Source organism: Capra hircus, chromosome 18 (assembly GCF_001704415.2).
Source record: "Capra hircus breed San Clemente chromosome 18, ASM170441v1, whole genome shotgun sequence".
In the NCBI taxonomy this organism is placed as follows: domain Eukaryota; kingdom Metazoa; phylum Chordata; class Mammalia; order Artiodactyla; family Bovidae; genus Capra; species Capra hircus.
Window position 1 is genome coordinate 47,034,431 of NC_030825.1, and position 22,273 is coordinate 47,056,703.

General features: G+C 54.2%; 1 protein-coding gene across 2 annotated transcripts; it reads right to left on the reverse strand.

The window, feature by feature from the left end:
- On the reverse strand, positions 590–13,428 carry ATP4A (ATPase H+/K+ transporting alpha subunit). 2 transcript variants are annotated; one of them, XM_005692304.2, is made up of 22 exons: positions 13,370–13,427; positions 13,128–13,268; positions 12,983–13,042; positions 12,436–12,639; positions 10,966–11,079; positions 10,519–10,771; positions 9,976–10,244; positions 9,131–9,329; positions 8,649–8,758; positions 8,411–8,545; positions 7,750–7,942; positions 6,581–6,756; positions 5,962–6,098; positions 5,724–5,874; positions 5,460–5,628; positions 5,213–5,367; positions 3,893–4,016; positions 3,309–3,454; positions 1,852–1,985; positions 1,362–1,463; positions 1,179–1,270; positions 590–970 (listed from the first exon to the last, which is right to left on the reverse strand). In XM_005692304.2, exons 1-22 carry the CDS (start codon positions 13,379–13,381, stop codon positions 942–944), a joined length of 3,105 nt encoding a protein of 1,034 aa, XP_005692361.2. In that variant the 5' UTR covers positions 13,382–13,427; the 3' UTR covers positions 590–941. The 2 variants fall into 2 exon arrangements, with proteins under 2 accessions (XP_005692361.2, XP_017918782.1); XM_018063293.1 differs by lacking the exons at positions 590–970; positions 1,179–1,270; positions 1,362–1,463; positions 1,852–1,985 and adding an exon at positions 2,830–3,155 and having other exon boundaries at positions 13,370–13,428.

Below are 22,273 nucleotides of genomic sequence, written 5' to 3' on the forward strand. Positions count from 1 at the left end.
GACGTCAAAAAACAGGGAAGAGAGGCAGGAAAGAGGACTGGGGAGAGGGGTGGCAAAAGTAGGGGTGGGGGGACTGTGGACGGGAGTTTCCAACAGTTGGAGGAGTCACTTTTCAGGTGATAGGGGTGTGAGGAGGGGACCTGTGACTTTCAGCCTCCAGGAGTCGGTTGGGACTAACCAGCGATAGGGTGCCCACTGCAGCTGCAAAGGTGTAAGTGGAACTGGGAGGGGCTGCATCAGGCAGAAACGATTCTGATGATTCTGACACCTGACACCTGTCACCTGAGGAGCCTCCAGAGATGGAAAGGGGTACTGAGAAAGGAGAGCCCAGAGGTGGTGGTTAGCTAGTGGTACAGTTAAAAGGCACTACTCTGGAGCGTGCACAAGGTCACACCAGCTTGCCCAGAAATGCTGTCGCTCTCGGCAAAGAACTGGGAATTGCTTCTCCCAGGCAACGTTTACTGAGTACCTACTATGTGCCAGGCTGTGTTCTAGAAACTGGAGATAACAGCCTGGAACAAACAGCCCCTGAGCTGTAGGAAACAAAGGGGCTCATGAAGAAAAAAAAACAAGATGACGATGCCCAGCACCAAATAAAAGCAGTCAGTGTGAGCTGGTTTATTACTATCACGCAGACACAAGTGTGAAGGAGAGACCCACCTCATAGGAGCTGTGAACTCCTACTCCCCTTCAAAGCGCCCCCTCCCCCTGGGGGCTTCCCTGAGGCCAGCTCTGAGAACTGGGCCTAGGGAGGGGGAGTGGGGAAGGGGAGTAGGGAAGATCTCTCCGAGGTTGAGTTGTTGTGGGCTACAAGAGCAGGCACAGATGGGGCTGGAGCTCGACTGCTCAGATGTTTTGGCGGCTGTTCAGAGGGTCCCAGGTGTCCCCCACCTCCACCCCTACTACAGCGGGGTGAGGATGACTTGAAGGCAGCGGCCCTTCTAATAGTAGAGCTCCTGGTCCCACCAGCCTGGGGGAGAGAGAGAGAGAGAGGAGACTCAGGGCTGGGGGTTTCGGGTGAGTATGTGGGAGCCAGGGGCTCAAAGGTGATAGCTCAGTGGTGGCTTCATACGGCAGGTCCAGGGCCTAGAGGTCAAGTACTGGAAATCAGACGTGAAGGCAGCAGCTCTAAGAAAGTTTCAGCCCTCCATCCCCAGGCTTCTAGGCTCCACACTCACTTCCTGGGCAACAGCGGACTCCAAGTTTCCGGATCTCATCATAGACAAAAATGAGGAGGCCAAAGGGCATGGGGACCAGCCACCACTGGTACCTGAAGGCACAGGTGAGATGGCAAGGTCAAGGCTCCTCCCAGGTGTGTGTCCCACAGGCCCGCCTGACGCCCACAGCTCACAGCCCCTCACCGAATGGGCATGAAGTTGAAGATGTTGGGCATGCCAGGGCAGTAGCACAGGAAGCAGCCGATGCAGACCTGGAACACGATGGCAATCACCAGGATCCTGTTCCTGCAGGTGGGGCGGGGTGGGACAGACTCAGACAGGCCAGGAGGAGATGGCGACTGGACGGACATCAGGGTGCTGGGTCAGAGGGGGTCAGATAGCAGCTGCAGGGAGATGTTCTAAACACCGAACCCTGGCGTAGCTCGCACCTCTCCCCCAGTGGACGCTGGCCCTACACCAGGAGTGGTCAGCATCACCCCTTTAGCTGAAGAAACATGGAGGGGCCAGTTGAGATGCACAGGGTGGGAGCTCTTGGCCCGCTATTGATCAGGAACATTAGCACCTGGCCCCGGCACATCCAGTGCTGGGGTCCGCTGGCTGCAGCAAGCCCTGGTCAAGACCTGCTGGGGCTCGGAGGGCAGGGTGGGGGCGGGGCTGCAGCTGGCCGGGGCACCTGAAGAAGCCCTGCTGGAAGGCGGAGAGGCGGCGCGTCTTCCGGATGAGCACGTCTGCAATCTGGCACATCTCGATGCTGATGAAGAACACGGTGTAGCAGGTGTACTGCTGGTACAGGCGCTGCCCGAACGTCTGTGGGCCCGGCGGGAACAAAAGCAGCCTGAGCCCAGGCAGAGAGCCTCTGCAGCCAGCCGCGCACACGGGGCCTGGGGCCACGAGCCCCTCAACACTCTACCCCTCGTGTCAGAGGCCGGGGCGGGGACAAAGGGGAGATGCACGGTCTGCCAGGTGTGCAGGACCCCAGGGTGCAGGGCCTAGAAACCTGGTCTAGTGAGCTTAGATGTCAGTGCCTGGCCAATCAGTAGGCCAGGTCAATTGCCCTCATAATGAAAGGAGGGATGCGGGATTTCCTGGGCACCCTAAAGGGAGCACCTGGGCAAAGGGAATTCGAACCCTAAAGCAGGGTATACAAAGTTTGGTGACTCCAGGACCCGAGGAAGATGGCAAACATGAGCCAGATGGGCCTTTGAGGAATGCGGCACAAGCCACATTTAGAGGGGCAGCCACTGTTCAATCCATGTCTTCGGTATAACTATTTCTATACAAACCACCACTATGCTCCAGGTACCAAGTGTTTTGCATGTATTATCTCACTGAATCCTTCCAATAATCCTCTGAGGTAGATTGGTGGTATTCAGACTTTGACATACATCAGAATCCCCAGAAGAACTGGTTAAAATGTGGGTCCCACCCCTAGAGTTTCTGACCCCGGAGGTCTGAGGGAAAAACAGGTTTTCAAACAAGTTCCCAGGTGCTGCGGATGCTGCTGGTCTGAGGACCACACTGTAAAAATCAATAAGGTCAAAGTCACCAAGATAAGACATGAGTAGGCTATCCACTTTAGAGGTGGGAAAACTGAGGCAGAGAGAGGCAAATGAGTTCACCCAGTGTCACATAGCTGCGAGGAACAGTGGCAGACAATGAACCCAAGCAGTCTGGTTCCAAGCTCTATTTTCTTAACACAACAGTAAACGTTCAAGGGGAATGTCCCGATCTGTCACTCCACAGGGCAAGCTAAACACACCTGCCAGACAGATCTAGCCTCTCCATGCACCAGCTTTCACCTAAGTCAGCCACACGTGCAAATACTCTGTGTAAGTCATGCTGCTGCAGGGAAAATCACAGGACGCTGGAGGGCGGGGCAGGATCCTGGTTCCACACCTGAGATGATGTCTTGCTGTCAGGGCGGAGAGAGGACCCATCCGCAGCTAGGGTCCTCAGAAACGAGTCTGGAGCTCGAGACTGTGATGGGAAAGGCCCCTTACCACAGAACTGGCAGACAGCTTGGGTGTTCAGGGGGCTCTGGCTGAGCTCAGTCATGCATGGAGGAGTGAGTGTGGGCCACACTCAAGGAAGGTGGCGCTGGAAACTCAGGGGATAGGGGCAGGGACTCACCCACTCCTGGCCATAGCTGTCCTGCAGATCCTGTAGGTGGTGGTCCTCCCACTGCGGCCGCAGTCCCACACACAGCAAAGGGAACCAGCCCTCCTGGGCCATGGCCGTGAAGTAGTCAGCGAAGCCAGCGAATGACTGGATGGCACCTGGGTGAGAAGCAAGGAAACACAGGGAGACAGAGATGGAGAGACCGAGAGAGTCAGGAACACACAGAAATGGTAGCATGGAGACAGACAGGAACACAAACCGTGGACAGAGAAAAGACTCCAAGAGAGATCGACAGTGACACGAGACAGGACACAGGGAGAGGCAGGACAGACACACACCCAGAGGACCCAAAAAAGGCAAAAGGCAATGACCCAGAGGCAGGGCCAAGGAGAATGAGGCCAGAGACGGAGGAGGGACCCAGGGCACCACAGAGGCCATCGTGTGCAGACAAAGACTCAGAAGACAACAGACACCCGGGATCAAAGGCAGACACCAAGATCCAGAGCAAGGCCAAGTCCCAGGGAGAGACCCCACGGCGGTGAGCAGTCCCGCAGGACAGCCCTGCACCGCCCCAGCCCGCCGCCACGGGCGCGCACCGATCTGGAAGTAGGAGTAGGCAGCCAGGGGCTCGTTGACCAGTCGGTCCCGCTTTGGGTTCCGGGGACGCAAGTGCATGATGTCACTCTCAGCCTTCTCGTATGCCAGGGACACTGACGGGAACTGGCCAGGGGTGGAAGGAACCAGGGTTGGCAGTTTGCCTGGGCCCCTGTCCCTGACTCTTTGGACCCCCTCCCCCTCTGCAGTGGACGGGGACAGAACTGCGGTAAGGAGGTGAGGCCCACAGTGGTCACACAGTCACACCTGCCCGGACAGCCTGAGGCCAGCTGGCCCTTTCCACGTGTGTCCACACCTGTCCTGGTGTCCGTCTCCACGGGAACGTCTGTGTTTGTCGCTGCTATCGTGTGTTCTCTCGGTCTCTGTCTTTGTCCCGTCCTCCTCCTCCTCCTCCTCTCTGTTTCTGGTCTGGGCTCCTCTGGTCTTGACGGCTTTTCCCATTGCACGTTCTGTCTCTCTCTGCCCCTTACTTTCTTTGTTTTTTTCCTTGTTGTTGTTCCTGTCTCTCGTCTCGTGCTGTGATTATGTCTCTACTGTTGCATCTCTGTGTGCCTGTCTCTTTATCTCTGTCACTATCTCTGCATCTCTTCTGCCTCTCTGTGTACCTGTGGCCTCCTCTCTGTCCCCTACCCATCTGTTTGTGGCGGCAGAGTGTGCTGACCGAGGACAGAGGCTCGAGGCACCAGCCTGCCTGGGCTTGAATTAGCTGTGTGACCTGGGGCAAGCCACTCAAGTTGTCTGAGCTTCAATTAGCTCATCGGTAAAATGGGGATGATGAAATAAAACTCCTCATAGAGTAGTTCTGAGGACAAAATGAAGTAATTAACACATACCTGGCCCAGAGCAGGCATTGTGTAAGTGCTGTTGAATGAATCTGTGCCATGACTGTGCATCTGGCTGTATTCGTGGCTGTATCTGAGGCTCTTTTCTGTCTGTCTGCTTTGAGGTCTATCTGACGCTGTTTATCTGTCCATGTCTGTTGGAGAATGTCTGCAATCCAAGCTTAGCCAGATAGCTGTGTCTGTTAAAATCTGTTTGTCTGAGTGTCCATATCTGAGTCCATGCATATCCGTGAGTCTGTCTGTGCCTACCTGAGTGTCCACCTGTGTGTCCATGTCTGTAAGTCTGTCCATGGCTAGCTTCCTGCCTGCCTGCGTGTCCACATCTGGCTGGCTGTTGTACACACACCTGTATCACTCTGAGTCTAAGACTGTCCGTGATGGTCTCTGTCTATCATGCCTGCCTGTGGGCATATGTCTCTGGGCACTATATGGGAGGGGGCATCAGGGCCGTAGACTCACGATGTCAGTACAGAGTTCTATGAAGAGGATGGTGATGCATCCGAGCGGCAGGGGCACACTGACAGTGATATAAATGAGATACGGTGTCAGCTCAGGGATGTTCTTGGTCAGCGTATAGGCGATGGACTTCTTCAGGTTGTCAAAAATCAGTCGGCCTGTGGGGGGACCGCAAGCACCTCAGTGTCCCCCTAAGCCCACTTCCTCCCACACCCTCACTGCTGGCCCCCATCTCTGATCTGGCCCGGACCCTGCTCCACGCCTGTCACAATGGAGGCGAAGTTGTCATCAAGCAGGATCATATCCGCTGCATTTTTGGCAGCATCTGAGCCAGCAATGCCCATGGCCACGCCGATGTCTGCCTTCTTCAGGGCTGGGGAGTCATTCACACCATCTCCTGTCACGGCCACGATGGCGCCCTGCAGGCAGTGAGTACAAGTGGGAGGGTGGCCAGTGACAGGGCAGCCCAGGGCCAGCCCAGCCCATCTGCCTGCCGGCATCATCAGGGTCGCACCAGTCTCTGGCAGCTCTCCACAATCACCAGCTTCTGTTGGGGACTGGTACGAGCAAACACCATCTCCGGGTGGGTCCGCAGTGCCTCGACCAGCTCTGATGGGTCCATGTCCTTCAGCTGCATGCCATTAATCACACAGGCACGGGCATCCCTAGAAAGGGAAGTGGGAGGGCAGCACCGGGGCCTCAGTCCATGCGGGGTGCGGGAAGGACTACAAGGAGGACATGAGGGGACTTACTTCCGGTTAACCTGGTCCACGGGCACACGGAGGCGGGCAGCGATGTCCTCCACTGTCTCACTGCCTTCTGATATGATGCCCACGCTGGATGCAATGGCCTTGGCTGTGATGGGGTGGTCACCTGTCACCATGATCACCTGAAGGAGGAACCAGCAGACCCCTGACCCCTTCAGATTAACCCACTCTCCCTGTCTGCCCCAGTGGACATTCCTCAGCCACAGTGATTGGTTCAAGGATGAACATGTAACCGAATGTGGCCTAACTGCCAAAGAAGCGCTCTTTTTTTGGTGTGATGGCTAAACAGGTGGGATGTTATTTAGTTGGAGCTGCTGGGTGGTGGTCATCTTTGTCCACCAAAATGGAGGACTGCTTGAGAATAAAGCCAGCAGAGAGAAAAGCAGAGCTGAGACGTGGAGAAAGGCAAATTCCTAAAGATGTTGAACTCCTGGATCCAGCTATACCCAAACCTTCATTCCCCAGAAATTTTCAGTTCTTGAACCAATGTATTCCTTTGTGGTTCAAGGTGTTTTCAGGTGGGTTTCTGTCACAGGGTTGCTCATCCTCAAATACTGTCATCCTCTGTTCTCACCCCTGCCTGATACTCTCCCCAGGGGCATACCCGGATGCCTGCTGTGCGGCACTTGAGCACAGCATCAGGAACGGTGGCCCGGGGTGGGTCTATCATGGATACGAGTCCCGCAAAGCACAAGCCACTGGTTGGAAAGTTCATGGCCTCCACGTCGAAGGCATAGCCATGTGGGTAGTCCTTCTCACTCAGGTAGAGCTGGCAGAAGCCTGACCAAAAAACAAGGAAGTCAAACAGGAGTCCTGAGTGAACCTTTCCATAGCAAAACCAAGTGATGAGTAAAATAACCACGTCTTGCACCAAGCATCTGTGAATGCCTGACCCTGTGCTGAATCCTTCATTCGCATTACACTTAGCCCTCTGTATCCACAACTTCCACATTCACAGATTCAACCAACTGCAGATCAAACATATTCCCAAAAAACTCCAGAAAATTCCAGAAAAACCTGAGTTTGCCACACAATGACAACTACTTGCAGAGGTACATCCTACCTAGTGCATCAGGCGCTCCAAGTAATCTGGAGATGATTTTAAGTATACAAAAGGAAGTGCACAGGTTATATGCAAATACTACACCATTTTACATGAGGGATTTGAATGCCTGCAGATTTTGGTATCTGTGGGGTAGTAAGGGTGTGGGGGGAATGTGGTGGGTGTTTTGGAAGCCGTCCCCTATGGACACTGAGAGACGACTGTGTTGGAATTCATCTCCACAGCCACTCTGGGAGTTACTAGCATCCTCATCTTGCAAATGAGGACACAGGTTTGGAGAAGGGACACTTCTTGCCAGAAGTCACACACCAAGCAAAGTGGAAAATAAGGCAGGGGTTATGGAAGTTTAAGGAAGCAAGACAACACTTGGGAGGGGGTCAGAGGTCAGAACAAGGATTGAGGAAAACCTTGAGTTGAGGCAGAGACTGGAGGAAGTCGAAAGGTCTGGAGGAGGATGCTGAAAGGCAGACAAGGAAGAAAACAAGGACTGGGCATCGGGTGGGGCACGAGTTGGGGAAAATCAAAGGATCACAGGTTGAGTCAGGTGAGGACAGGTTGGGTGGAGGTAGACATTGACGACAGGGATCAGGACTGAGACAGGGAAAGTCAAAGTTGAGTGTGTAGACTGGGGCAGGTCAAGTGTCGAACAAGGATGGGAAAGGTTAGGGTTGGGGCTGGCCCAGGAGGTTGGGCAGGATATGGAGTCTCACCCAAGACGCGTTCGCCCAGGCCTCCCAGGCTGAGGTAGGCAGTCTGGAAGGCCTCGCGCCATTGCTCATCCAGTGGCAGCTCCTGGCCCTTGATGAGGATGGAGCTACAGCGCTCCAGCACGCGCTCGGGGGCGCCCTTCATGACGAGCACGTGCCTCGGGTCTCGCGGGTCCTCCAGCTTGTGGATGGACAGCTGTGGGCGGAGGAAGAGGCGAGGTTGTGGGCGAGGTCAAGGGGGAGAGGCGGGGCTTGGGGAACCGAGGGGCTGACAGAGCCCAGGCGTGGCGGAAGCAGCCTTGGGTGGGTCAGGGAGGGACTGAGCGTGAGGGGCTTGCTTGCTGGCAAGTCCTTAGCAGAGGCTGAGGGTTGGGGAGGACCTGCCGGCCTGGATAAGGGCCTGGGAGTGGGGAACGGGCAGAATTTAGGTCGGAGTTGGACTGGGGCGGGATTTGGATTGAGAGCTTCTCCGCATCGAGGGCCTGACAGCTGAGAGCGGGCGGAGTGCCCGGGCTCTTGCAGGCCTTTGGCTGTGTAGAGGGAGGGGCCTGAGAGTGAAGGCCGGTCGCAGGCCAGCCCGGAATGTGGGTGGGGCCTTCGGTGGGCGGGACTTGTGGTGGGCGGGACTGGACCGTGGGCGGGGCCGGCCGCGGCGGGTGCGCACCTGGAACTTGTTTGTAGAGTTGAAGGGGATCTCACAGACTTTGGGGAAGCGCTCGCGGTAGCCCATGGCATTGCCCAGCGTCAGCTCGGAGAACTTGAGCAGCGCCGTCTCCGACGCGTCCCCGATCACGATGCGCTGCGAACGCAGGAGGTGTCAGGGGCGAGCCGGGCTGCACCACCAGACTCCCGGGATCCCCAGGCTTCGTCCCTCGACTCCCCTGAGCGCCCGCTGCTCTCACCTTGGGCACCGGCACTGCGTCCTGGCCCGATTTGAAGGCAGCGCGGTTACACAGGGTGAGCACGCGGCACAACGCCCGCCATGTCTCCGAGGATTGGTCAAATGTCTGCCCTGGAGGCCAGGCATCCAGGCTGGGGCTGCGAAGGGGCTCTCCCGTACCGGAATCGAGTTCCCCAGCCCCCTGGATTCAAGACTGAATTCCGGCCTGGGTGGGACTCACACACCTCCACGTACCCCGGGGCGGAGCTTTCTCTCCAGACCCAGTATCAAGTCTCTTAGGAGACCCAGTAAATATCAAACCCCTTCACAGACCCGGAGCTTAGCCACCCAGGACCCAGGCTTTGCCTGATGACTGCTGGAGCCCCTTCTCCATTAATGCAAAGCCTTCCCCAGACTTCTTTCATTAACTTCAGAGCTCCCTTCTATATCTCCACCATCTACCAGATCCCGCCCAGCCACTGTCCCCCACCCCCACCCCCACACCTGACTGGTCTTCTGTAGTGTCCGCTGAGTGGATGTGGTTGTCGAACCACAGGTGGGACACAGTCATGCGGTTCTGAGTGAGGGTCCCCGTCTTGTCAGAGCAGATCACCGAGGTGGAGCCTAGTGTCTCCACTGCTTCCAGGTTCTTGACTACACAGTTCTTGCTGGCCAGCCGCTTGGCTGTCAGGGACAGGCACACCTGGGGGAAGGGTGGGGAATGCAGGCATGGGGATCAAGCCTTGCTCCCCGCCCCACCTCCCTCCTTTCTCAGCACTGGGGATCCTTTACCCCAGCCACAGTATGCAGCGTTAAGCTGCCACAGTACTGCGTACACAGCACTCCCCTGCAAAGACTGGGCTTTTTCTTGCCTCCAAACTTTTGTCCACTCTGCTTTCCACTTGGGACGCCTCCCCAATCTGTCCAGATAAATGTAGTCAGGCCCCTCTCTTAGGTGTCCTAGCTGAGGTTCTGTAATTTCTTATCAGCACAATCAAAGTAAGAAAACTAACATTCCCTAAGTCTCCTCTTGGACTGGCCCAGGACTGGGTGTTCACTATGGAAGGCTGCCCACAGCAGCTTTCGACACCCAACCTCAGCCTCCTCCTGTCAAAGCCCTTCCCTGTTCATCTCTGAGTGTTGGGTGTGTGGCACAGGACCCAGGCCAGAGCAGACCCAGTGGGTGTTTGCTGAATGGATGGGATAGGTGGAGAGATGAGGGTGGGGAGGAGGAGAAAAGGTGATGGAGGATGGATGGACAGATAGGGAGAGGATAGCCTGGATGATTGGAAAGATGGATGGACAGGCCTCTCAGCTCACTGCACTGTTCTTCTGTGTCCCCAGCTCACCGTGACGGTGGCCAGCAGCCCCTCAGGCACATAGGCTACCACGATGGCCATGAAGAAGACCATAGCTCGCAGGAAGGTGTAGCCGATGCACATGGCCACTATGAAAAATGTGGCACCAAAGAGGATGGCCAGGCCTGCGATGATGTCCACAAAATGTTCAATTTCGATGGCGATGGGCGTCTTCTCATTTTCTACTCCTGAGGCCAGGGATGCGATGCGCCCGATGATGGTGCGGTCGCCCGTGTTCACCACCAGGCCCTGGGCGGTGCCTGCAGGGGGGCCAAGAGGGTAACTCAGCATCAGGTGAGCGGCACTGGCAGGGGTGGGGGGCGGGGGTTCGCTTGCACAGCAGCAGCAGTGAACCAGAGGAGGGACGGTCATGGAAGGCACTGGAGGCAATAGGGGGAGCTAGAGAGGCAGCAATCACATCAAGTCGGGGAGTCAGTGGGTCTCAAAATGAAGCAGAAGGGGGCAGTGGAGGCAGCAAAGGGCAGCACGGAGGCAGTGTAGTCAACTGGGCGGATGGCTGGGGACCTCACAGACCCTCAAGGCACATGGTGGAGAAGAAGGCGATGTTGCGGGTCTCCAGGGGGCTCTCATGGGTGCAGTCGGGTGAGCGGGTCTGCGGCTCAGACTCTCCAGTCAGTGAGGAGTTGTCCACCTTGCAGCCCTGGGCCTGGAGGATGCGGATGTCGGCCGGCACTCGATCCCCACCTTTCATCTCCACCAGATCGCCCACCACCAGCTGATCTGCGTTGATCTGGAACTTGTCCCCGTCTCGGATGACAGTTGCTTGCTGTGGGACCAGAGCACCAGAGTTGGGGGCAGGGAGCAGGGGTGAAAGTTGCCGCGTGCAGTGGGAAGGTGGGGAGGTGAAAGTGGGGAGAGGTGAGGACCTGTGGGGAGAGCTGGGGGCAGGGGGTGAAGGGCTGCCTGGGCCTGATGGGAGGAGCCACAGAAAATGCCAGTGGCTGGGGGCTGGGGGCCCACCTGGGGGACGAGGTTCTTAAAGCTGGCGATGATGTTGGTGCTCTTAAACTCCTGGTAGTAGCCAAAGCAGCCTGTGACCACGACCACGGCGATGAGGGCCAGCGCCAGGTACAGCTAGGGGAGGCAGAGGGGTGGGGAATGACCAGGGGCTGGAAGCTCCCTGCCTGAGGCCACTGCCTGCTTTCTGGTCCCCCTGGTGATTTCCTCCAGGGTCACCTCCATGGTTTTCCCCTCTCTACTAGGAAGCCTCAGGCACTATTTCCTGAGACCTGTGTCCCTGTCCCCATGAGCATCACATCCCACATTCAACTGCCCTGTGCTCGCGGTGGGCACAGATCCCACTTTCCTGGCCCTGTGGCCCCGGGCCCTGTGACCGTGCCCCACATCACCGTGCAGCTTGGTGGAACGTGTCGCCTTTTCCTATGCCCCCAAGTCTTGCGTTCTGCACTGTCCTCTGCCTCATGTTTCCATGTCCTGTATTATCTGTGTTCCAAGGTTCATAGTCTGCATTTTCAAAATCTGTGTGCCCTGAGCCCCTGTGGGAGGAGCCACAGAAAATGCCAGTGGCTGGGGGCTGGGGACCCACCTTGTCCCCTGTGCCCAGCAGCCCCTGTGCCCTCCTGTCACCACTTCCATGCGTGCTGTCGATTTCATGCTCCATGTTGTGTCGCCCAATGTCCCAGGTCCCAAATGCCAGGTCCCTCCACACGTCTCTGTGCCCTTGAGTCCCCATCCTGTGTCACATGACCTGTGACTTTCAATCCTCTGTCCAGTGTCACATGTCCCAGGGCCCCCATGTCCCTTGTCCTGACCCTGGCATGTATCCAGTGTGCTCTTGTCCTGCATCTCAATATCCTTCATGTCCGTGTGCTCCATGGCTAATAGCTTGCGTGTCTCCATGCGCCGTGTCCTGAGTCTTCTGTCCTCATGCCCTTGTGTCCCCATGTCTGAGTCCCAGTGTCCCCTGTGCCCTCTGTCCTTGGTCTGTCTCATGCCCTCATGACCTCTGTTTTCCAAGGACTGTGTTTTATTTTTTTTATGTTAAAGTCTTCATTGAATTTGTCACAATATTGCTTCTGTTTTATGTTTGGGATTTTTGGCCCTGAGGCATGTGGGATCTTAGCTCCCCAACCAGCAATCGAACCCGCACCCCCTGAATTAGAAGGTGAACTCTTAACCACTGGACTGCCAGGGAAGTCCCTTCCCAGGACCATATCTTAAGTGTTGCCTGTCTGTGTCTTCCTCCCTATGTCCTCCATCTCCACAACACAGACTCCCTGCATCCCCTGTGATCTTGGGTCTGTCTCTTAGCCCAGTGTCCTTCAGCCCACATGACCCACGTCTTAAAGCTGTTTTTCCACGTCTCTAGATCCCCATCCTATGTCACTCGTATCCTGAGTCGCATGCTTAACATCCTCCGTCCCCCAGGTCCCTGTGTCCCAGATCTGGCTCCCAGCACCCGCCACTCACATTGTCGTCCGTGGTGAGGTCGCCCTCGCTGGCCTGGATGGCAAAGGCGATGAGGCAGATGGCAGCAGCCACCCACATGAGGCACTGCAGACCGCCCGCCAGCTGCCGCGCGAATTTGACGTACTCAGGGGTGCCCTTTGGCGGCCTCAGAGCATTGGGCCCATCCCTCAACAGCAGCTCAGCAGCCAGGCTGGCAGACAGGCCCTGGGGATGGGCGGGGAAGGGTCATGGTGGTCACCAAGGGCTCTCCTCTCATTAACAAGAGCTCTTCTGCCTCTGTCTCTTCCTGCTCCCTCTCTGTCTCTCTGTTTCTTTTTATCTGCCTCTCTTGTCCCTTTCTGTTTGGCTTTTTCTTTTCTTCTTTTGACTGCACTTGGTAGCATGTGGGATCTTAGTTCCTCAACCAGGGATCAAACCCATGCCTCCTGCATTGGGAGCAGTCTTAGCCACTGGACCGCCGGGGAAGCCCTGTTTGGCCCTTTCTAATGTTTTCCTCTCTCCCCTCCTCTCCTTCCCTGCACCCACCTCTCTGTCTGCCCCAGCTCACCTTGGTCGCACTGGTTCGGTATTTCTGTTCCAGCTCCTGCACTGACAGCTGGTGGTCATTCTGCATGGAGGGGGCACCACACTCACTTTCTGTCTCCCGGGCCCCCACCCTTGCCCTCACCCAGCCCCACCCAGCCCCTGCTCACAATTTCCATCTCCTTCTTCATGTTCTCCAGCTTTTCCTTCCTCTTGCCCCCTCCACTGGCCGCCTTCTTCTTGCTCATCTTGGCCACCATGTCCCCACCAGGGCCAGGACCCAGCTCTACCTGGTGCAGCTCGTAATTCTCCTGGGGTTGGGGGGGCGGGGAGCGGGCGGGACAGAGAAGGCATCAGATCCCACTAGAGCCCCTGCCTCCAACCTCCACCCCCCATCCCTGACCGCACTCACTGCCTTCCCCATGGTGCCCAGTGCAGTGCCCTCCTTTGTTGAGACCAAGCCCAGGATCTGGACCAGTCCTGATATACCCAGGGAGGTCGGGGGTGGAGCAGGACAGGCTTGATTACAGCTGATTACAGGGCTCCTTGGGGTGACCTCCAGGCCTGGGCAGCTCGGGCCTTTCCTACTGGGCTGCCCTACCTGCAACCTGTTCCTGAGATCAGGGGCCCACTGGGAAAAACCGTTCTGACAACAAGAGGAATAGTAAGAACATAAGGTGCTCTTATGAAGAGCAGTAGTAGGAACATAAGAACATTATGTGCTCAGCACTGTGCTAAGGGCTTTCACAGATTAGCTTGTTTAACCTCACAACTACCCTTTGAGGTGAGTGCCATTCTCACCTGCCTCCCTCACCCCCTTACAGATGGGGAGACAGGCACAGGGGGGTGAAGTCACATGTCCCCACATCCCACGGGTGTGAGAGGTAGGACTCAGAAGCAGGCAGCTTGACTGCAGACTGTCCTATTTAAAACTGCATAGCAGGCGCTGGACCCCTGGGTGTGTGGGGGTCACAACAGTGGCTGTCCTGGCTGTCATTCGGGGAGAACTTATCCTGTACTGGGTCAGCCCTGTGTGCTTGGCTCGAATGTTTCCTTAGCTCCTCACAACCACCCCATGAAGCTATGTTCTCTTATTATCCCCCATTGTACCAGTGGGGAAACTGAGCCACAGAGAGATCAAGGACTTTGCCTGAGATTGCAATAACTAAGTAACAGGGACCAGTTTCCAGGCCAAGCTTGACCCTGGAGCCTGGCTCTCATAGGCGCTCACCAATGAAAACACCCCAACTTCCCAGCAGCAGTGCTAAGCATGGGCCAGTATTGAGCATGAGTCCCTGCGAGGAATTCCTGTGAAGGTGGTAGTGTTATTTCCATCATACAGAGGGGGAAGCTGAGGCTCAGAGGACCCCAGAGGCATGCCACCCTCCAGCTACAGCCATCACAGCCCTCAATCACTGCCTTGTCTCCACCCCAGCCTGCCCAGGTGGGAACCTCAGTGCAAAGTGGGGAAGGGATTTTTTGAACTTGGTGCTTGGTACCAGGTGTGAGGTCTGGAGACCCCCATCGAAACCTCCCTAGGCAGGGACCTCCATGGTAGGATGGAGGTCCTTGATAAATTCTCCTGCTTGAGCCTCACAATGTCTCCAGGGGCATGTGTGGGTAGATCTGATAACTGCCTTGGCAATGTCCTTCTCTTCTGGGGCGGGTCACCTGGGAGCAGTAGGAGCCCCTCACCTCACCACCACCACCACCCCCTCATCTGGCTGCAGGAAACCCCAAGAGAAGAGGCAGGGCCGAAGTCACACACACTCACTCACCGGGTACTTTTCTCTCTGAGTCACACGTGTAAAACGGCTTGTGTTACTATTCCCCTGCTTACAACCCTCCACGGGCTTCCCTTCACACTCAGACTAAGCTCTGAAATCATTCCTGTAAGACCTGGCCCCAGATCACTTCTCCCGGTTCAGTCTCTACTGCTGAGCCATTGACACTGGCCTTGCTGTGCTTTGCTCCTCTGTCCATGGGATTCTCCAGGCAAGAATGCTGGAGTGAGTAGCTGTTCTTTCTCCAGGGGATCTTCCCGACCCAGGGATCGAACCTGGGTCTCCTGCATTTCAGGCAGATTCTTTACCGTCTGAGCCACCAGAGAAGCCCTTCTTTCCCTCAGATATCAGCTGGCTTTTTCTCCCCTCCAGGTCTCAAATCATATGTTGACTCTTCAGAGAGTCCTCACATGTAATACGGCATCCCCACCAGACTCCACCCCCTTACCCTGTTTACTCACACAATTAACCCAACCTGACCTTGTATCTTATTTGTTTGGTGTCATTAGTGTCCCAGTGGAAGGAAGACTGGGACTTGGCCGCGTTTGCTGCTGTATGCACAGCACCCGGAAAGGTGATCTCAGACACCCTGTAGATGCTCAATAGACACTGTTGGATATTGAACAGGATTTCTCTCTTTGAGTGGTTGGGAACATTCACTAACAAACCTGGAGCGCCAGCCAGGCTCTCAGGAAGTCTCATCATTGGGAACTCCTCTGGTGTCCCCTCACTGTGTGCAGGGCTGGGAGCAGATAGGCAGGCTCGTCTGTATAGATTAGGGAAGCCCACAACCTAGGTCACAGGTGAAGAGACAAGGCACCATCGCTGCCAGCAGAGGGCTGACCCGAGATACAGTGCGGACCCCCATCAAAACTCAGGCACTGCCCTTCTCTGGTCCCTACCTCGTTTGTACTTCTCATTTCTTAGTTGTATTATGTTCATTTTCAATGATTTTAAATATTTTAGACTTACAAGTCACAGGGATAGTAAAATGAACTCCTGCTTACATTTCCCCTAAATTTAATGACTTGACCATATCTGTGCTAGACAGATGATATAAATAGATAGATAGATGATAAATTTGTTATTGCTGTTCAGTTGCTAAGTTATGTCTGACTCTCCACGACCCCATGGACTCCAGCACACCAGGCTTCCCTGTCCTTCACCATCTCCCAGAGTTTGCTCAAATTCATGTCCACTGAGTCAGTGATGCTTTCTAACCATTTCATCCTCTGCTGCCCTCTTCTCTTTTTGCCTTTGGTCTTTCCAAGCCATACATATTAATAAATAGATAGCTACCTGATGCAAAGAGCCAACTCATTCGAAAAGACCTTGATGCTGGGATAGATTGAAGGCAGGAGGAGAAGGGGACAACAGAGGATGAGATGGTTGGATGGCATCACTGACTAAATGGACATGAGTTTGAACAAGCTTCTAGCGATGGTGAAGGACAGGGAAGCCTGGCATGCTGCAGGCCATGGTATCACAAAGAGCTGGACACGACTGAGCAACTGAACAACAAGATAGATGATAGGTTTTTTTTTAGAGTTTTGGCTGAATCACTGACTCATTTGAGAGTAAGTTGGAAACAGGATACTTGTTTACCTATTAATACTTGGGCATGTGTCTTCTATGAACAAGGGCACTTTCTTACATAACCACAGTCCCCAGTCAAATTCAGAAACTAATGTGGATATGGCATTATTAACTGATTTAGGGAATTTATTTGAATTTCCTCAGTTTTCCCTTATGTCTCTTTCTTGGTCTAGGACCCAATCCAGAATCAGACATGCATGTAGCAGTCCTGGCTCCCCACTCTCCTTCAGTCTGTGGCATTCCCCCAGTCTTTCCTTGCCTTTCGTGACCTTAACGTTTTGGAAGAGCATCTCTGTTATTTTGCAGATTTTCCTTTGGTTTGGGTTGGCCGGTGGCTCCTCGTGGTTGGCAGGAGCACTGTGGCTACGTTTGTGTTCTCTGAGTATCATGTCAGGGCAGGCTTTATTTTTGAGTTTTCAAGCAGTCTGGAACAAGTCAGACATTTGGGGGATATCAAGAGGCTTAGGGAATGACCAGAGGGCTGTTCTATGGTCTTTTTATTTTCTACTTAAAACACTGTGGCAGTCGCGGGCTGGCACTCAGCTGGACCAGTGATTCAAGTGGTGGAAACAGCCACTGTCTGAGCCCCCAGTCCTCCCACAACCATCCCAGCCTGACCTTGCTCCAGCCCCTTGGCCTTGTCCATTGTGACTAGTCAGTTCCCCATTAATTTTTTTTTTTTCACAAGCCCCCTGCTTACACAGTCTTTAGCTGGCGCTCAAGTTCTGCATCTTTGAGGGGTCTTTGCTTGTGCATTTATTCTTTCATTGTGTGTCCAAGCAATCCTAACCCTGTCTCCGGGGTGGACAGACGGGTGCCCCAGGCAGGATCTGGATAAAGTGGGAGGTGTACCAACGTTGGCACCTGGAGCGGTGCCCAGGCAGATTGTGCCATGTGGGAAGGGGACAGGCAACTCCCAGCACCACTCAGGGGCAAAGACTTCTCTCAAGAATGTCACAAAGCGTGGAACAATCCATCTAACACAGGGGGCAAGATTTCCCTGAACCTGGGGCACATGGGACAATAGAGACTTTTTGAGAACAATTGACGTTCAGAATTGAATATTTTTTCCTATCTGTCAGAGAAGACAGACTGTTAAATGAATGGTAAACATTTCAATGGGTTTTTATGGGCTTCCATGGTGGTTCGGATGGTCAAGAAACCGCCTGCAGTGCAAGAGACCTGAGTTAGATCCCTGGGTTGGGAAGGTACACTGGAGGAGGACATGGCAACCACTATATATTCTTGCCTGGAGAACGTCATGGACAGGGAGCCTGGCAGGCAACAGTCCATGGGGTTGCAAAGAGTGGACATGACTGTGCAGCTTTCACCTTCAGGGGAATTTGAACAAGAGTCTCCTAGAATTGTGACCGCACACACTCTTAGGGACTCTGCATCCTACAAGACCCGCTGGGAGCAGACCCCTGGCTGTCCCTCCTTCGTCCCATGTGCCACTTCTGCTTCATGTTTTAAGATGTCTGCTCATCAAAACTGTTATTTCAAGGGAATTCCCTGGCAGTCCAGTGGTCAGGACTCCACACTTTCACTGCAGACTCAATCCCTGGTCAGAGAACTAAGATCCTGCAAGCCAAAAGAAAAAAAAGTTATTTCAAGACCTTGAAACATACAGTTTTCTCTGCCTGAGACACTCACCTTTCATCCTGCCCACGTTCGACTACCTCTCATCTATCCTGCTCCAACACAGACGCCCCTTCCTCCAGGAAGTCTTCTGGATCAGGTATCCACCCTGGGCTCCCACAGACCTCTAGGTTTCCCTATACTAGCCCGAGACCAATCTGACGCTTAATTCCTCCTTCACAAGCCTGACCACTCTGGGCTGACTCTGTCTGGTGACATTTCCTCTCCCCTCCTCCTCCAGAGGATAGAGTCCCAGATGTCTCGGTCACCACCGTGTGCCTGCACCACCCAGCCCAGAGTCACCCCGGCTGGCCTCAGAGAGTGTTTGTGGAGTGAAAGAGCTCATTGTGACCTTGGTTTTCTGTGTTTGGTCTCTGATAAGATAGTGGGTTCAGCAATGCCCTTTGCCTCCTGGGCAGGTCACCCTTCCCCCACCTGTACTCCCCCTCCAGCTGGATGCTAGGGGCCCAGCAGGCAGGGACCTTGCTTCCTCTTCTTCTTGCAGCTGGCAGAGGAGTAGGCAGTGGGCCAACGAGGGAGGGGCAAGGTCACCCCAGCCCAGCTGAGCCAGCAGCCTGGTCTCCTGGGTTCTGCTCCCCTCCAACCTTTGTACAGATGTGCAAAGGTCAGACGTCCTCGGAGGTTCTTTATCCGGAATCTTAAAATCTTATCCTGAATGCAGCCATCTCTCCCATCTCTGCTCCCTCTCGGGTTCAACCTCCATCCCTTCCTGCCTGGGTTCTCCACCTCTGTCTCCCTGCTTTCATCCCCCTGTTCCCATCCCTGTCCCCACACACGCAGCCAGAGGAAGCCGGTGAACCCCTGAGTCAGAGCAGGGCCCTCCTGGCTCAGAGCCCTCCCCGGGCTCTACCTCACTCCAGCTGAAAGCAAAATCCTCACACTGGGGCCTGAGGTCCTGGTGAGCTGTCCTGTGGCCTCTCTGTCCTCATCTCTCCCCCGCCCCCGCCCCACCCCCCACACCACTTCCCTGACCCCAGCCACACGGTGCCTCAAGCGCAATGAGCAGTCCTGCCTCCTGGCCTTTGTATTTTCTGTTTCTTCATCCTGGAATTGGAGGAAAGCATGGCAACCCACTCCAGCATTCTTGCCTGGAGAATCCCATGGACAGAGGTGTCTAGCGGGCTACAGTCCATGGGGTTGCAAAGAGGTGGACACGACCGAGCAACTTAGCATGTACGCATGCCATGTCCTAGGATGATTTTCTCCCGCATTCTGCATGGCTCCCTCTCTCCCTCCACTGGGTCTTTGTCTCTTTTTTAATATTTATCTATTCTTGGCTGTGTTGGATCTTCGTTGTGTCACGTCTACTGTGTTTGTCGTGTTGTGTCTTTGGTTGCAGTGCACGTATTCTCTAGTTGTAGTGCGTGGGCTCTGGAGCATGTGAGCTCAGTTGTAGCAGCTCACGGGTTAGCTGCTGCAAGGCGTGTGGGATCCTAGCTTTCCCACCAGGGATCAAACCTAAGTCCCCTGCATTGGAAGGTGGATTCTTAACCAACACCAGGGAAGTCCCTGAGGGGCTAGGATTTTGGAGGCATCTGAGGTTTGATCAAGAGAGGGGCTCCATCAGCACTGAGTTTTAGGAAGCTGCCCCTGGCTGCTACATAGACTGTGAATCAGAGGAGACTAAGATTAGAAGCCAAGGAAGAAGGCTGAGGAAGGAGCCTGGGGGAAAGGACACGGGGGCAGCCGGGAGGAGGGGTGCTCAGGCTGGCAAGGCAGTGTCCAGGTGAGGCCCAGGGCTCTGGCCTGAGGGTGATGAGGCCGCCCTGGAGATGAGGCCTGGGAGGAGAGGTAGACTTGAGGAAGTGCTCAGACATCGTAGGAGCCAGGGACATGCGGGGAGATGACCAGGGGGCTCCGGAACAACAGGGTCTTGGAGCTTACAGGAGAGTGGGGAACTGGGCACTGAGATGAGGGTGTTGTCAGTGTAGAAACGTTTTTAAAAGATATTTATTTATTTGGCTGCCCCAGGTCTCAGCTGTGGCATGAGGGATCTTCTGTCTTCATTGAGGCCTGTGGAACTAGTCCCCTGACCAGGGATAGAACCCAGGCCCCCTGCACTGGAAGCACAGTCTTAGCACCAGACCACCAGGGAAGTTCCCATGGGGAAACTTAAAGTGAGGCCACAGGAGATGAGACAACCTCTGGCAAGGGTGGGGGAACAGCAAGGTGGGAGGGGAGGGCAGGGCCAGGACGCAGCCTCTGGGAGCCACGCTATTAAAGATGAACTGCACAGTCTGAGAGGTGTGAGAACCAGGGACAAGGGTGGGATGGAGGGGGTGCTCCGGAAGCAAAGGGAAAAGGAGCCTTTTGAAGGAGGGTGGGTTCAGCAGTGTCTTGGGTTTCTAAGAGCCCCCAGTGCCCAGCACAAAGCCTGGCACACAGCATGTGGCTCACTGTTTGCTGAATAAAGGCATGGCTGGAGGAGTCGAAGGCAAAACTCACAGATGTTTGATAGAAACCGTGAGAAACCAACAAGGACTGCGTTTTGTGACTAGGGCATGCCGACTCCCCTTCCTTTTGCCTGGCAGGGAAGCTTGAGAAAATTAGAGTTAGAAAAGGTAATCTCGGATAGAGAAGTATGCAAATCTCAGAATGGGGTTCAGAAGCCAAGAATGAGGCATACAGTTCTCTAATCGTCTAATTCTGGAAGGAGGGGGAGGGGCAAGGAGCCCGGACATCGTTTTCCAACTTCTAGCCAATCAAAAGAGGAGAATCAACATGTGGGACTGGACCAGCGTCATCAGGAAAGTAAGCCTGTCCATACCGACTATCAGCCAATAGGTAAAGAGAAACATGGGGGCTGGGGGGCCGTGGCATCAGGATGGTGGATGTCCAGGACACGCCCCTTGCACACGTCAGCTAACCATGAGAGGAGGACAAAAAAAAATGATGATGGGGCTGGACCAGCAGCTGGTTCATACGGATTCCTAAGCTCTGTACACCTTCTTGGCTTTCCAGCCAATCGGGAGTGGAAGCAGGGGAACAGCTTTTTTTTTTTTTCTTTCAGTACTTTGAAAATGTCACACTAATGTCTCCCGGTTTCAATTATCTCTGATTAGAAGATAGTCCTTGGTTGCTAACACTATACTGTATAACTGAAATGTGTTAAATTTGTTAAGAGGGTCAAACAAAACTGTTCTGTCACACACACAAAGGTAAATAAATATTGATATGTGACATGATGGATGGGGGGAATCCTTTCACGATATATATGTGTATCAAATAAGCACGTTGTACACTTTAAATACCTTTTGTCAGCTACACCTCAAATAAAACTGGAAAAATAAAGAGAATAGTTTTAGGGGTTTTTGTTCCTTGAAGTTCAGGTGTCTTTTCGGAATTCTCTGGTGGTTCAGCAGTTAGGACTCTGTGCTTCCACTTCCAGGGTCAAGGGTTCCATCCCTGGTCAGGGAACTAAGATCCCACAGTCATAAAAAAGAAGAAAGCTCAGGGGTCTTTTCTCTGTGGTCACTGCGATGGTTAATTTTATGTGTCGACTTGGCTAAGCTATAGTGCCCAGTTGTTCGATGTTACTCTGACAGTGGCTTATAGATGTGGTTAACATTTACCATCAGCTGACTTTAAGTAAAATAGATTACCATTCATAACGTGGGTGAGTCTCTTCCAATCAGTTAAAGCCTTAAGAGGGACAACTGAGGTTTCCTAGAAAATTAGAAAGTCTGCCTCAAGACTGTATCATAGAAATCCTACCTGAGTTTCAATCTGTTGGCCTGCCCTATGCATTCTGGACTAACAGTGGCAACATCGATTCTTATTTGAATTTCCTGGCTGCCAGCCTGCCCTACAAATTTCAGATTCGCCAGTGCCCACAATCACAGAAGGGCTTCCCTGGTGGCTCAGATGGTAAAGAATCCGCCTTCAGTACAGGAGACCCAGGTTCGGTCCCTGGATCAGGAAGATTTCCTGGAGAATGGAATGGTTACCCATTCCAGTATTTTTGCCCAGAGAATCCCATGGACAGAGGAGCTTTAGCGGGCTACAGTCCATGGGATTGCAAAAAGTCAGACACAACTGAGCGACCAACACTTTCTTTTTTCTTCACAATCACAGAAGCCAATCTCTTAAAATAAATCTCAATCCCCACCCCCATCTCTCTTTTTATCAATATCTCATGTGTGCATGCTAAGCTGCTTGGTCCTATCCGACTGTAGTCTGCCAGGCTCCTCTATCCATGGGATTCTCCAGGTTAAGATACTGGAGTGGGTTGCCACGCCCTCCTTCAGGGGATCTTCCTAAGCCAGGGATCGAACCTG